At 38.6% G+C, this 14838-nt stretch overlaps 1 protein-coding gene across 7 annotated transcripts in view; it reads right to left on the bottom strand.

The window, feature by feature from the left end:
• Positions 1–14838, bottom strand: part of SYCP1 (synaptonemal complex protein 1) — a 45993-nt gene that overhangs the window by 29978 nt on the left and 1177 nt on the right. For 4 of the 7 annotated variants that reach the window (XM_082227413.1, XM_082227414.1, XM_082227415.1 and 1 more), the window contains exons 2-13: positions 13431–13545; positions 12600–12678; positions 12171–12205; positions 11137–11301; positions 10202–10269; positions 8322–8395; positions 7820–7878; positions 6437–6506; positions 3760–3833; positions 2026–2134; positions 366–460; positions 82–266 (exon numbers count right to left, since the gene is read on the bottom strand). In XM_082227413.1, coding sequence (XP_082083539.1) covers positions 82–266; positions 366–460; positions 2026–2134; positions 3760–3833; positions 6437–6506; positions 7820–7878; positions 8322–8395; positions 10202–10269; positions 11137–11301; positions 12171–12205; positions 12600–12678; positions 13431–13538 — 1121 coding nt within the window. In that variant the 5' untranslated portion in view covers positions 13539–13545. The remainder of the gene's footprint in view (positions 1–81; positions 267–365; positions 461–2025; positions 2135–3759; positions 3834–6436; positions 6507–7819; positions 7879–8321; positions 8396–10201; positions 10270–11136; positions 11302–12170; positions 12206–12599; positions 12679–13430; positions 13546–14838) is intronic. The other 3 variants (XM_082227416.1, XM_082227410.1, XM_082227411.1) reach the window with 1 other exon arrangement.

The following is a 14838-nucleotide window of genomic DNA, read 5'->3' as shown; positions in this document are numbered from 1 at the left end:
ACAGATTCTCAATGTTCTTGTCATTCTGTGAAACCCTGTTATCATCAATAGTGCTATTCTTTCTTATGTATGCATTTTTACCTCATTTCTTCTTTTTCTAGCAGTTCCTTCAAACTGGAAATTTTAGCCTGGAGATCATCAATAACTGATGCACTTGTTCCTTTAAATTCTTTAAATTCTTCTATTGTTGCTTCCTTTTGTTCAGTTACTTGAATTAATGTTTTTACTGCAGTTTGCAACTCAGTTTCTAAACCCTTACAAGTATTCTAAACAGAATAAAGAATATATATTGAAATCAAGATACAATTCAGAAAATTTTCACTTCTATTCTGTATTATTGTACAAAAAATATTGCAAGTCCATACCTCTGCCTTTTGCAAAGAACTTTTAGTTTCTTCCAGTTCAGTCAATAAGTCATTTTGTTTAGTCTGTGCTTTTTTTAACGCTTCATCATGTTGTTCTAAATTTAAAAGTAAAAGACAACACATTTTCAGACGTTTCTGAGGATTGGGGCAATCACGGTAGGTAGATCTCAGTTGTGTGAAAAAACCTGCCTGGCAGGAAGAGCAAACTCAGGCTCCTGTTTGGAATTGCTTTGACTCACATTCCATGTGCTCGGATCTTCCCTGGGCAGGATTTCAGGGGTCACACACACACACACTCCAGTCCCAGATCCTTCGGCATATCCATGCTTTATGTCTATCTATCTGTCAGGGACTCACCCTGACTTTGTGTATTAGATTTGTTTAATAAAAAAATAAAGCTATTAATCCCATGGACTGCAAGAAGATCCAACCTATTCATTCTGAAGGAAATCAGCCCTGAGTGCTCACTGGAAGGAAAGATCGTGAAGCTGAGCCTCCAATGCTTTGGCCACCTCATGAGAAGAGAAGACTCCCTGGAAAAGACCCTGATGTTGGGAAAGATGGAGGGCACAAGGAGAAGGGGACGACAGAGGACAAGAAGGTTGGACAGTGTTCTCGAGGCTACCAGCATGAGTTTGACCAAACTGCGGGAGGCCGTGGAAGACAGGAGTGCCTGGCGTGCTCTGGTCCATGGGGTCACGAAGAGTCGAACACGACTAAACGACTAAACAACAACAAAATGTGAATATAATCATTGTGTTCATTAAATAATATTAACAATATTGCAAACACTTTACTTAGTGATATGGAAATTTAATTCAGTGTGTGGCCTGTGGGTTCTGTGTCGAAGTCTTTTGCTGCCCACTTGGTCTATGAGGTTGGACTGCTCTGATCTAGACTGTACAGTATAGGTCAGTGTGAGCATATGTAAGGGAGTGTACATTAAAAGTCACCCATAGGTGGCACTGCATGCCAGTGAGGCTTTACCAAATGACATCTCAACAAATTGTTGCCGTGCAGGTGGAGGTAAAGGTACCTTCTACCATTTCTGGAGGGAAACCCAAGGATCTGTAAGTTTTATCCATAAAGAAATGTCTAAAATCTATAAAACTGATGTCTCCTGAACTTGCTTTGTTGAATTTATGGGACAGACATATGGGTACTTTGTAACTTTTTGTAAACTACTTCGAGGTTTTCTCCAATCAAGCGGTATGTACCGTACATTTCATGAAATTAAATAAATAATAAATAACTGAAGGATTTAGTAACATGGATGCTAGCTGCAGCTATTATTTCAAGTACACAAAAATGGAAAGATTTAAAGAACTTGTAAATCAAACTCTGGTAAGAACATGTGGACAATAGCCATTTCATTTCATTTGCAAATATTACAGGTCCCAATGCACAAATTTGGCTGTCTGCATCAATGAGAGAAATTTGGGTAGCTTATACAATCTCTGTATCAATATCACTGGTATATTGAAGATGGTAGTTATCTGTATAATCATCAGTTTACAACATTTGCAATTTTTTGTTTGTTATTAGTGTTTATAAATAAAATCTTTTAAAAAAAAAAAATCTGAGGGCAACCAGTTGGTTCCGTATGCTGTACCAATACTTCTAATAATGCTATTTGGAATAAAATTATAAAAATGCTTACTTTTTATTTCTTTTAACTCAGCAATGAACTCTCTTGATTCTTGTAACTGTAGGTTTATGTATTTCATTTTATTATCTTTTTCACCATTTTGCACTGCCAAATCTGACACCTAATAAAAAGAATAATTTATGCACATAAATAGCCATGCTTGCCATTTCAGTTTCACATTTCTGTTATGCACATGGTTTAATATTTGCCTTTTTAGATATATAAACCATTATCAGTTACAGGAGATATGAGAAAGATCATCCTACAACATAATCTTACATTGCTGCATTTCATCCTACAACATAATCTTACATTGCTGCATTCAGACAAAAGACTAAACCATGATTTAGAATTATGAATTTCATATTGGGCTTGCATGCTCCTCCTCCTGCACAGCCATGAAGAGATCAGAAGCTTCCACTTCTGTTTTAGATTAATCACAATTTAGCATTTATTTCAAACTCTAAGCTGTGTTTAATGTTAATCATGATTACTGGTATTTGAAGCAAGCTAGTCTCATAAGTTATCGTCTGAAATCAGTTTGTTGCAACTAACCATAGTTAAAATTAGCTGCAGTTCAGATTCAAGGCATTACACAGCCACCATGACTAACAATCACTGATAGCCTTTTCCTCCATGCATTGGTCTAATCCTTTTATAAAGTCATCCAAGCTGGTGATCATTATTGAATCTTGTGCCAGTACAGTCCATAGTTTAACTATATACTATGTGAAGAAGTGAATCCTTCTGCTGTTCTGAATCTTCTAACATGCATTGAATGACTCCAGATTCTAGTGTTATGAGAGTTGGAGAAAAATGTCTCTCTATACATTTTTACCACCATGCAAAATTTTACATGCCTTTATCAATAATTAACCACAGTGTTGTGTCATCTTAACTGGGATCTGTGGTTAGTTTAAACCAGTGATGGCTAACACCCCGTTCAGAGGTCTAATCTGGCTCCCAAGACCCAACTGATTGGCAAAAAGAAGAAAATGTAAAGTAGACAGCACTGAGGTGTGCAAAGTCCAGCACCCTAAAGCAGATACAAATTGGCCATTCCTGGTTCTCAGATTGATCATTTGATGGAGGAGGGCATTAAAAACCCCACCATCAGTTGATCTACATGGATCAGCTGAGGAGGTTGAGCTATATGCCTCTGTGTGAGTGAGTGAGTGAGTGAGTGAGTGTACATATTCGAGAATGTGGCATGGTCACACAGTTAGAGTAGAAAAACCCCCAAATAGCTCAATGAAGACTGAGGAATGCTGAATAACTGTTGTGGCAGGGGGGTGGGGGGAGAGAGATGTAAAACCAGGTATAAAACTGCACCAGATGTGAAACTGCAAGATTTTGCTGCATGTTCCACTTATTGGTCTTATTTTTTACAAAATGTAACTCATGTGACTAACAAACACATTCACTCTTATAAAAAGGCAGGATTAAGACATCCCACTGACTGCCTGAGGCCACAGCTAATTAAAAGCCAACAGCCTGACAAAAAAGAAATGTTCTGGCCTGGCACCTAAAGGTAGATAATGATGGCACCAGGTGTGCCTCCCCACAAAAACATTCAGTAAGTGGGAAGCCACCACTAAGAAGGCCCTTTCTTGTGCTGACACCCTCCCTCTGAGGAGTCACATGAAAAAGGGCCTTGGATTATGAATACAGAGTCTTGGTTGGTTCATGTGGGGTCTTGTTAATAACTAACATAATGTTATTAATCTCAGTAACAATAAAACAAACCTGTTTTTCCATTGCATCCATCTCTCTTTTGTGGACTTTTTCAAGTTGTCCTATTTTTTCTGCTTCTTCTTTTACTTCCAAAATAAAAATCATGGATATTTTTAGTAACTAAATGACAATAAATATACTAAAAGAGAAAGATGATTCACACACACACACACACACACACACACACACACACATATATATATATCACTCATTTATATGTTCACACATCCTGCTAAACCAATTATGGAGAACCTGTTTCAGCTTCAAAGCTACATTCACTCATGGCAACTTTTCAGGAATCACATACCAGTGGCTGATGGGCCAGAAGCAAAAGTGGACATATCAATAAATGTTGTTTGTTTGTTTTTTTGCTTTGTACAGTAGGCTGTTCTATACAGATTCACTCATCCCTCTCTATCTTCCAATCAAGAGGCATTATCAGAGGTCAGCTAGTCTCAAAACACTCAATGAGAGTATAAAGCAGGATGAGTGGGAGAGTGGGTGTGGCTCAGGAGGGATGTGGGTCAACCAAGGGCCAGATAGAGAGCTGTGAACTACTGTCATTTGGCTACAATACCTGAGGTTCCTCACCCCTATGTTAAATTATAGTTTAGCACCACGTGTATGACCCAGAATGAGTTGCAGCATGAATCTAGCTGGTGCGCTCTCCTTGGCTTGCTTTTGTTTTAAACAAACCATAATTAATGTTAACCACAGTTTGTTGTTTCAGATGATGCAGGGTAGGAGATGGGGGTACATAAGTAGTGTGAGTATGTAAGTGCAAGATTGCTGCAGATAATTCTGGCTTGTGCACATCATGCTCAGCTCCGCCCTGCTGACTCCCCACCCCAGAAACAGCCCACTTTGAGTCAGGTAAAGTTTAGCAGAGGTAGATGGAATAACACTTCCTAATTTCAGGGATTGGGGTTGTTCTGGCCATAAAAGAACAGGAAAAAGGGGGGAGAAACCAGTCCAGTTCAGAAATAAAAACATAGAAGAAGGCACATTCAATAAACACAAAAAGTTGAGCAACTTGACAGCTACCCTTTTCTAATTCCTTTGACTGAAGAGTACTTGAACACTGTAGTTGACAAGAACAAGAAAACTTGGGTGTCTGGTGTACCTGCATTCTAAAACAACATGGCAGGAAGGAATAATTCCTGGCACAGCACATGGTTTTGGCATGCATAATGCTCCCCACTAGGAATTTCATGTTACAGAAAATTCTATTATCATCAGCAACAAGTATGAAACACAAGCATTTCCACTGAGTTTGCTTCTTGTGCTTTTATAATAATAGAAAGCCAAACAGGGAATCATAATTGGAAGTCTTAAAATGATTCTTAAAAACTTATTTAAAACATTTTTACCTCTCTCATTCAATTATTTAAGGTGGCTTACAAACATGGCAGTTGTATAGAATGAAATGAGAAAATAGGTAAAAATTTCATTTATATCTTTTTCTCAACCCTTTCAAACATAAGATTCCTGCAACACCAGATCAAAGCCCTGCCTAGCCTAGCATCCTGTTCCCCACAGTACACAACCAGGTGCCTATGAGAAGTCCATAAGCAAAATGTATTGTTCCCTTGTAATGGGTGTACACAGACACGCTGCCTCTTAGAGGTCACATTTAACTAGTAATCATTAGTAACCAATGGTAAATATATCAAATTCCATTTTAAAGCTAAATCAGTGGCCATCACCACATATTGGCGTAATTCCACAATCCTTAAATAGCCTTTTTCTACTGTATAACTGGTGCTGGAGGAGACTCTTGAGAGTCCCATGGACTGCAAGAAGATCAAACCTCTCCATTCTGAAGGAAATCAGCCCTGAGCGCTCACTGGAAGGACAGATCATGAAACTGAGGCTCCAGTACTTTGGCCACCTCATGAGAAGAGAAGACTCACTGGAAAAGACCCTGATGTTGGGAAAGATGGAGGGCACAAGGAGAAGGGGACGACAGAGAATGAGATGGTTGGATGGTGTTCTTGAAGCTACCAGCATGAGTTTGATCAAACTGCGGGAGGCAGTGGAGGACAGAAGTGCCTGGCGTGCTCTGGTCCATGGGGTCACGAAGAGTCGGACACGACTAAACGACTAAACAACAACACTGTATAACAATGGATCTTGATGTAATGTGACATGGCCTGGTTGTGGACCTGTAAAAAGGATCATCTAGGTTCATCTAGTTCAGTTTTCTCTATAGTGCCTGGCAGCAGCTCTCCAGGGATTCAGACAGAAGTATTTCCCAGCCCTACCAGGAAATGCCAAGGATCAAACTTGGGATCTTCTGTATGCAGAGAAGTTACTGTACCACTGAGCTTCAACCAGCCTGTGAGGAGTTGCATGTGGGGCACCACTGCTCTCCAGGCTTCCCAAAACAGTGGATCACTGGCGTTTACTGAAGGAAGGGTGAGGGGTGAGGTGCAGGGAGTTTGGTACAGTGTGTGGCAGTGTTGTTGTGTGCCAAGCTCCCTGTACCTTGCATCTCCTCTCTCTCTCTCAATAAACACCTGCAACCTTCCATGTTGGGAAGCCAGGACAGCAACTGTGAACTACCTGTGCTGCCTTACTAGCTACTACTGATTTCATTTGGCTCTACCCTTATCCCAGGCTTCTCCCACCTGTAACCACTTCTCTCAAATAATTACACAAATGCCATAAATTTAAAAAAGATTCTCACATTTAAAAACCATTTCCAGTCTGGAGTTTTCTGCTTGTACACGAAGTTCCTCAAAGGCATGTATCATTCTCTAACAGATGTAAATAAACAATTAGTAACAACAAACTTCCTATAATGCCAGTGAATATATGCTGAATTTATTTTAAAAATATTTAAAATTCACACCAATTGAGTAGGAAATGGGGGGGGGGTTGGCATTGCATGTGACATCATGATGTCATGTCCAGGCATTTCACAGCAGCTTGTTTTCCATGGCCAGCAGCGCTAGCAGCTCCTCCTCCTGCTGCTGCTGCTGCTGCCATGGCCCAGGGGCTGCTTCCCCTCTGCAGCAGCAGCAGGAGGAGCCACTGCAAACCACTGCGGCTGCACCTCCGCATTGGTTTTGGTGTCCTAGCAGGTCTGTTAGTAGCCCAGCATTCCTTATGGCATTAGTAGTGGCATGGGAGGCATTGCGCCGGCAGCCTGGTGGGCCTTGTGTTAGCAGTGGTAGCCACTGCACATCCAGATGCTACAGAATTTTGAGGGGGGCCAGCCCTCTCTTTGAAAATTGGGGGGTCAAAGCCCCCCACCCCGATGGAGCCCCTTGACACCAATAGTCATTCACTCAACGGTTAGAACAATCCCTTAATATAAATATTTTTTCTTAAGACATTAAAGAGTACCTACTAATTGAAAGCATTGCTGGATCATCTTTAAAAAGGTAGGTGGGTAGTGTGGTTTTCGAGGGGAGAGGCAACAGATGAGTGAGGAGGGAATAACCCACTCCCCATCTGCCTTTCTGCCAAACACAGCAAACACACATCTACCCTAGCTGGAGGAAAATGTAAGGGAGGAAAAGGGAATAACAAGTGACGGGAAGAATAAGGGCTAAGTGCTCTCCCCACCACCACCACCACTTGCCACCTCTCACAGATCATGCACTCTAACCACCTTTTAAATGGTTAGTGGAGACCAAGATTCCCAGATCTGTCTACTATCGAATATTTAATTCATCCCTGAGTTAATGAAATAAACAGTTGCACATCATTACCTTATTGATAATAAGTAATTCCAAACCTATGGAAAATTGCTCTCAGCAACTGCACATAAATATTAAAAAACAGTGCTGATACTTGTAGGATCTCAGGCAATATAACACCTGTAAACCGAAGATCAAATCCTTGAAGGATGCTATCAGCTGAATCCTGGGTTAACCACAGCTCACACCACTCCTTTTTAAAAGGTGTTTTTTTCTATATTTCATTTTTTCAAAGGAAAATGAAACTATGAGAGGCAAGAGTTTGGAGGAAAAAGGAACTGAAAGCAGGTGTGCACCATCACAGAGGACACCAGGGTGCTGTGTGTGTATAAATAATGCTACTATAAAATATGTGTCTTTTTTACCTCCGTGTTATTATTAAGATCCACATACATCTGTCTGGTTTCCTCTTGTTCATGTTCATCTAAAACAAAATTAACAATATAAAAGATTAAGTATTTATTTTAATATGTAAAAAAAATCAGAGATAAAGTAATAAGAATAGCAATGACCTGTTATTCTACTAAAACTCCTGAACTCTAGTGAGTCTTTAGAGACAAGTTGTTTTGCAACTAAGGAGTCACAACTCAGAATGCCTTTCTAGTACTCCCATCATATGGAATTGCTCTTCAGTTCATCCCAACAAAATAATGCTCTCCTACTTGTTTTTAAGGATGTGAAGGAACATCTGGAGTTTAAAAATCAGCACCTTGAACTCCTGTTTATAAGACTATAAGCTGTTGCTTTTCCTGCAGAATTGACTAGCAAAGCAGTTCCCAGTGTAAGGCTAACATGGGAAAGGAGGTTATAAACAGTCTATGAGAATCTTTGTGGGGGGGATGCAAACACTTTTTAAGAGATATTTACATTTGTTAGACTTCTCCATCAATTGCATGCACTTTTCTTTGAGCAAATTGCACAAATGTCTTGTAGCACTGTTTCTGGGGAGAAAAACAGTTATATCAGCATTATATCCCTAGTATTATTTGTGTCCATTTATGCTTTAATGAAAATTTGAAATCCTGTGACATCTGTATCACCCAGGCTAATAAGGGGAGGGGGGAAATAGTAAAAAAAACAACCAAGATGTCACCCAGTAGACACACCCAATAGACAAACAGCTACAAAGAAACCACAACATTTCCTTATGCACAAGCTGTCATGAGGTACAGATGGGTTGCTTGCCTGGAGAAACCTAGCAACTAGGACAAGGGTTCAAATTGTGCTACAAAACACTGTCTCCATATAATTTATATAACACTGAGTTCAATACATATGCAGCACTGTCTTTATAAATAAAGCCAGCACTTTGCTTGAACAAGGGAAAGTGGCAAGGAAAAATATAATATATAGAAAGGAGAATTTGATGTGGCATTCATCTTGCTTCAGGCCAAGGGAGCTGGCATTTGTCCAGACAGCTTTCCAGGTCATGTGGCCAGCATGACTGAACCGCATCTGGTGCAACGGAACACTGTGACAGAAACCAGAGCGCACATAAATGCCATTTACCTTCCGCCACAGCGGGACCTATTTATCTACTTGCACTGGTGTGCTTTCAAACTGCTAGGTTAGCAGTAGCTGGGACAGAGCAACAGGAGCTCACCCTGTCTCACAGATTCAAACTGCTGACCTTCTGATCAGTAAGCCCAAGAGGCTCAGTGGTTTACACCATAGTGCCACCCGTGTCCCGCTTAGAAAGCACATTAAGACTTATAAAGTGCTAAGAAATATCTCCTAGTAAGGCATTTGTAATTTGATGGAACATGGAATCTGTCAGTTGCAAAGGCTGCCCTTATGGCAAAGGGACAAACTGATCAAAAGGAAACACAGTAATAGATGGATCTCAAACAGCAAAAGGCAATTTATTTACATGAGATGATTGAAACACATAAAATTCTTCACTTGAAGAACAGAAAGCCACAATAGAAGCTCTTTGTGCTTGCATTTGAGCAGGCCCCTCTTCCTCCAGAACACATACAGTCAGGTGGGAGGGAGACAGCCATTGAGTCTGGCCAGTATGTGGTTGAACAGGCTCCACCATATATCAGGCTGTCCACTGATCAACAACAGCTGGTTTTGCCACAGTCCACCCCACAACTGTGCTGAGAAATGGCTGCTTCCATGGTCAAGTTGGATGGGTGAACCGCAGAAGCCATTGTGGAACTATTATTGGTCATATTCAGCAGGACCACTGAAGTCACACCAGCCATGTTGCCTGCCACTCTCCCATCACCCACTGTTATGGACAAAGTACAAGAGGAGTTGTAATACTCCGATGATATCTAGCACTGCAGCACACTGAGCTTCTTAGAAACCTTGCCCAAGGTTTCAAGCCAAAAGTCACTGATTGCCAAGGAGAAAGGCCCTCTCCACCTGAAAACAACCAGGAAGGGAAGAAATAAGGAGGGGAGGAGCACACAGAAATGCAGTTGTGAAAAGCGGTGTTTTTAAAAACACACTAAAGAAGACACAGAAGAATAGTAAAATAAAAAAGCAAACAAAGTATGGCAAAAACATGCAGGTTTTGATTACTTTTTGTGACTTTATGAGCCAGTGTGGTACCAAGGACAGAAGAACAACCTGAAAAACTTGTGAGTCCTAGATAGGAATAGTTCTCCTTTTATAAAAGATAAAGGTTTATCTCACAGATCTCTCATGACAATGAGTGTACTTAGAAGGGGTTATTAATTGCCTCATACTATAGCATAAACAAATGATTACAAAATTATTATCCTAACATTACTTACTCTTTTAGAAGATCTTTATTTTCATGTATTACATCTTCCAGTTTTAAGCTTAGTTTTTCATTTTCAAACTAAATTTATAAAACAAAGATATAAAAAGCATGCTTTTGCCTGGGTGAACTAATAAGTATCACTTTCAAAGGGGTAAAAATGTCAGTTTCCCAAAATACATATTTATTAGACTTGGGTATTATTGCATATATTACATCACAAACTACATGTGCATTGTAAATGCTTGAAATGAAAGTAAGCTTGAAAGTCACAAAATTCCGGCAAGATCCCATGATTTACATACGTAACCTGTCCAGTACATGTTTTAATTTTACTAATCTTTAGTAAAATCACCCAAGCAAGAAGTAATCTGTAAGCAAGTAGGTCATCCTTAATAATATATGCAATATGATCAGTGGCGTAGTGTGGGTTGTCAGCACCAGGGCCAAGGCAAGTAATTTGCGCCCCCTAACCCGTGGATTTGCGCCGCCTTACCCTAACCCCCAGAGGTTGCGCCCGGTGCGGCCGGCCCCCCCTCACCCCCCAAACTACGCCACTGAATATGATACTGTGCAAATGGACTCCACTTCTTCTTCCTGCAAAATCATGTACAACACCTTTCCCTCAGCTCATGACAGGCATTGGGGGAGAAGAGAGGAGGGCAGGACAATGTCATCACACATTAACAATCCTAACCTCCACCCGCAGGGCTTTGCAGAATGGTGGAGCCACAATCACATTTACAGCCTGGCCACTCATAGCAGCCACAGCAGACTAGTGGGCAAGACAATAGGGTCTGATTCCTGAACCAGCTTGAGGCTAGCTATGACAATCCATCCCTGTGCAGGCATTGCACCCATGCTGGGATGGACTGTGCCCTAATTTTTTTAAAAAGCATTTTATTCTTATCTTAAAATTATACATTTAAAAATGTTAAAAACACTCGCCTGTAACTCTTGAATAGCTTTACGTAGTGCTTCTATAATCTTTCTGTTTTCTTGCAATTTTCTTTCCTTTTCCTTTAATTCATATTCTGTAGTGACTTTCCATCTCTTGATCTTTTCAGCTTCTTTGTAAAGCCTTGAATATAGCTCATTCATTGTCTCCATGTTCTATAAAGGCAGGTTTAATAATTTATTATATAATGTTTAATTAAAAGGTTTTTAATGAAATGCCTTTTCATTTAAATTTTGATACCCACATTAGCCATTAAATAAAAACTTTTCCTTGTGTGCACCAAGGACAGTATGAAATATACAATTTAGTAATGTAACAGTGACTGAAATTTTATTTATTTAAAACATTTCTATACTGCCTTTTATGAAAACATCTTAAGTCAGTTTAGAATAAAGTCCCTTAAAAATACAACAATGATAAAAATAAGTCAAGTTACCACAAAATGAACTAAAAAGTTATGACAATTAGTTGGTATCAAGAACCAGCAACGGCCTCTGTGAACAGGAATGTTTTAGCATGTTTAGATAACATGCTAAACAACATAGTTAGTTAAACAACATAGAGGATAAAATTTAACCCTGAGGTTCCATGGGACTGAAAAGCACTCCCCAAGCATCATCCTTTGGAAATGTACATCTAAGTAGGACCAGAACCACTACAAAGCAGTACCACCCACTCCTAACTTGGACAGCCACTCCAGAAGGATACCACAGTCAATGGTATCAAAAACCATGGAAAGTTCAATGAGAATTAACAAGGACACATTTCCCCTGTCTCTCTCACCCAACAGAAGTCATCATACAGAGAAAGAACAGAGTGAACAAGAGCCTCTTAGGGTGTTGATGCTGTAAACCCCTCCATCATAGGCTCAGGTTGTATATATGTGTAAATAAACCATATAGCCTAAAGAACCACAGTCTCTGCTGTGTCTCATTTCAAAATGGAAACTCTGACCCTGGGTGAGCACCTGGAATCTTGCACCACTCAGAGATATGGGTGGCGTGCAACAGTATATTTAACTCACCTCCATTTCTAGCTCAGGCACAGGTTTTACAGGTTCTGGAAATACAACATTTAATGTCTGATTATTTAATAATAAATATGCATAATTATAAGTTACAAACATTATAATAACAATATAACTGAATAACAGTGTTAATTCCTAAATTGCTATGTGTTAGTCTTATTAATAAGTGCATATGAATACAAACATCATAGGCTACAAATGGAATACAGAATATATTGGATTCTGACTTACCAAAAAATAATAGAAAGCAAAAGAACGACATATATAACAAAGTACAATTTTAATACAAACAACACAACTTTAAATACTGCAGAAGTTCTCAGAGATGACTCCAGCACAAACTTGGTCTAGTTCTAATGGTTACTTCACTTTTCAAGGTCTACCATTCCATCTTCTTTAATATTTATTTTTATGTTTTAATCTTACCTATGACTTCTATATGTTTTGACATACTTTTCATCCCAAAAGGCAAGTTATAATCATCTTCAGTTCCCTTGCTAAAATCCTGGAAAAATAAAACATTATAGAAATAATAATACCTTTTAATGGACATGCTCATCTCCAATCATTAACAGATTACTTGGAAATGCAATATGCTAAAATCAATAGGACTTACTGCCAAGTTATGAAATCAGGTTAAGCTGTCATTAAAACTAATTCTAATTTAAGGGTATTACGGTCTTAGAAAAGATATTCATACTGGGCAATTTCATAACTTTAAGCACTCCACTCCAAAAGGCTAAGAGTAGGTTATGTAGACGTGGGCAAAGATCAACTCAGATATTTTAATGAGGAAGTAGAACATATGGGGAACTAGGAATTAATAATAATAATAATAATAATAATAATAATAATAATAATAATAATAATTTTATTATTTGTACCCCGCCCATCTGACTGGGTTGCCCCAGTCACTCTGGGGCAAACCATAAGTGCAAGTGGAACATACTAGGATATAGGATCATAAACACATAGACATGAATAAACACAGGAAGCCGTATTATAATAGTGTCAATTATTTGTCCATGTAGCCCAACATTGTCTAGAATGAGTTGAGTGTCTACTTTTGATTTTCATATGAATGGCATTTTCCTTTGGTTTTGTAGTTTCAAATTTCAAAACTTTGGAATGTTGAATTTTGAGTTATCAATGTTTAAGTGTGGATAAACGGAAATACAGGTAATCTTTACTTTTTAAAACACTGGTCAGCTTTTGTAAACTTGCTATATATATTTTAAAGTAACAGTTTTTATTTACCTGAAAACATCGTCCATCTCGTTTGCTTGTCTGTGGTTTGACTGCAGATACTTGGGTATTATTCAGTATTGGTGGTACAAACAATTTAAAAGATTTCTCCTGTTCCATTTTCTGTCTAAAAGACACAAGAATTAAACTCTCAAAATAACACTAGCAATACTAAATTCATGATAAAATGTACTCAATATGTTGCATTATTTTCAATCCCTTTCTATGTTCTGCAGAACAATATAATTTATCATGCTATTAATCCTTACAGTAGCCCTGTCAAGTAGACTAGTATTGCAATATTGAAAATGGAGAATTATTGATTTATTGGATTTCCCAAGTTAAACAGAAAATAACAGAAAAATAATTCCAACGTTGTCATTTGTGCATTATTAGGCCAACACCAACCAAAATATCACAAAACGGTGTATATGCTTTCAAACTCTCCTAAAGTCTTTATTCTTTGTTCCTTCTTTCCTGTAGCCCTTGGTGCAACCTGAAAGCTGCATAGTGCTTAAGAAGCCTCCTTTTAATGTTTCCTAACTCCTCCCACATTCCAGCTGAAGACTGATGAGATGCAGACTCAATCACTTCCATAGCCAACTTTTTTTCTCCCACCCACTCCGCTTTATTTATAATTGGTTTATTTATAATTGTAATAATTATAATTGTAATTATTTATAAATTTTCTATACCACCATCTGAAGCATAGGAGCCAACTCCTAGGGGCCAATCCAACTTTGCCCGCCCCCCCCCAAATTGAGCTCCCCCCAATTGAACAGCATTGCCATTCAAAAGGTGTGATTGCACGTAATCATGTGACTGATTATGCAATATGGGGCTTGCCTCCTCCCTCCCCAATAAAATTGGCACCCCTGATCCAAAACTATCACAGGGTAGTTTACAATATAAAAACACAAAAATGCATACTGTAATAACAAACAAAACCAATACAGTTTAAAATGCCATAGATTGTTTAAATGTGTAAATGATTAATAGTTCTGGGGAACTCAAAAGCTTGTAATGCACACTATTTTGTGATATTTTGATTGGGCTAATCAAGGTGTTTCCCTAATATGGATTTTGGAAATTTTCTTGTAGGCCAACATAGCTATATTTACTTTTTGTAAAATTATATACTTTGTGTTTGGAAAACAAGCCTTTTGTAATACTTATAAACTTTTTATTGTGACAAGTTGTATCAATTGATAGTGTTCATCATTCTCTATTAGAATATTGTAGATCTACTGAATTCAACGTACAGCTCTGTGCAACAATCCAGCACTATTACACTGTATATGAGAATTTAAAATGCATTCCTTGTGAATGATGAACAGAAATATGAAAACAGTTGGGCATAATAATATTTTGCCATAGTACCTCTATCTGAACCAAACAGTTGAAAATTTAAAAATATGAC

Source organism: Podarcis vaucheri (genome assembly GCF_965113315.1).
Source record: "Podarcis vaucheri genome assembly, chromosome: 6".
NCBI lineage: Eukaryota > Metazoa > Chordata > Lepidosauria > Squamata > Lacertidae > Podarcis > Podarcis vaucheri.
Note: the sequence above shows the minus strand (reverse complement) of the source record. Positions and strands in the feature narration are given on the sequence as shown.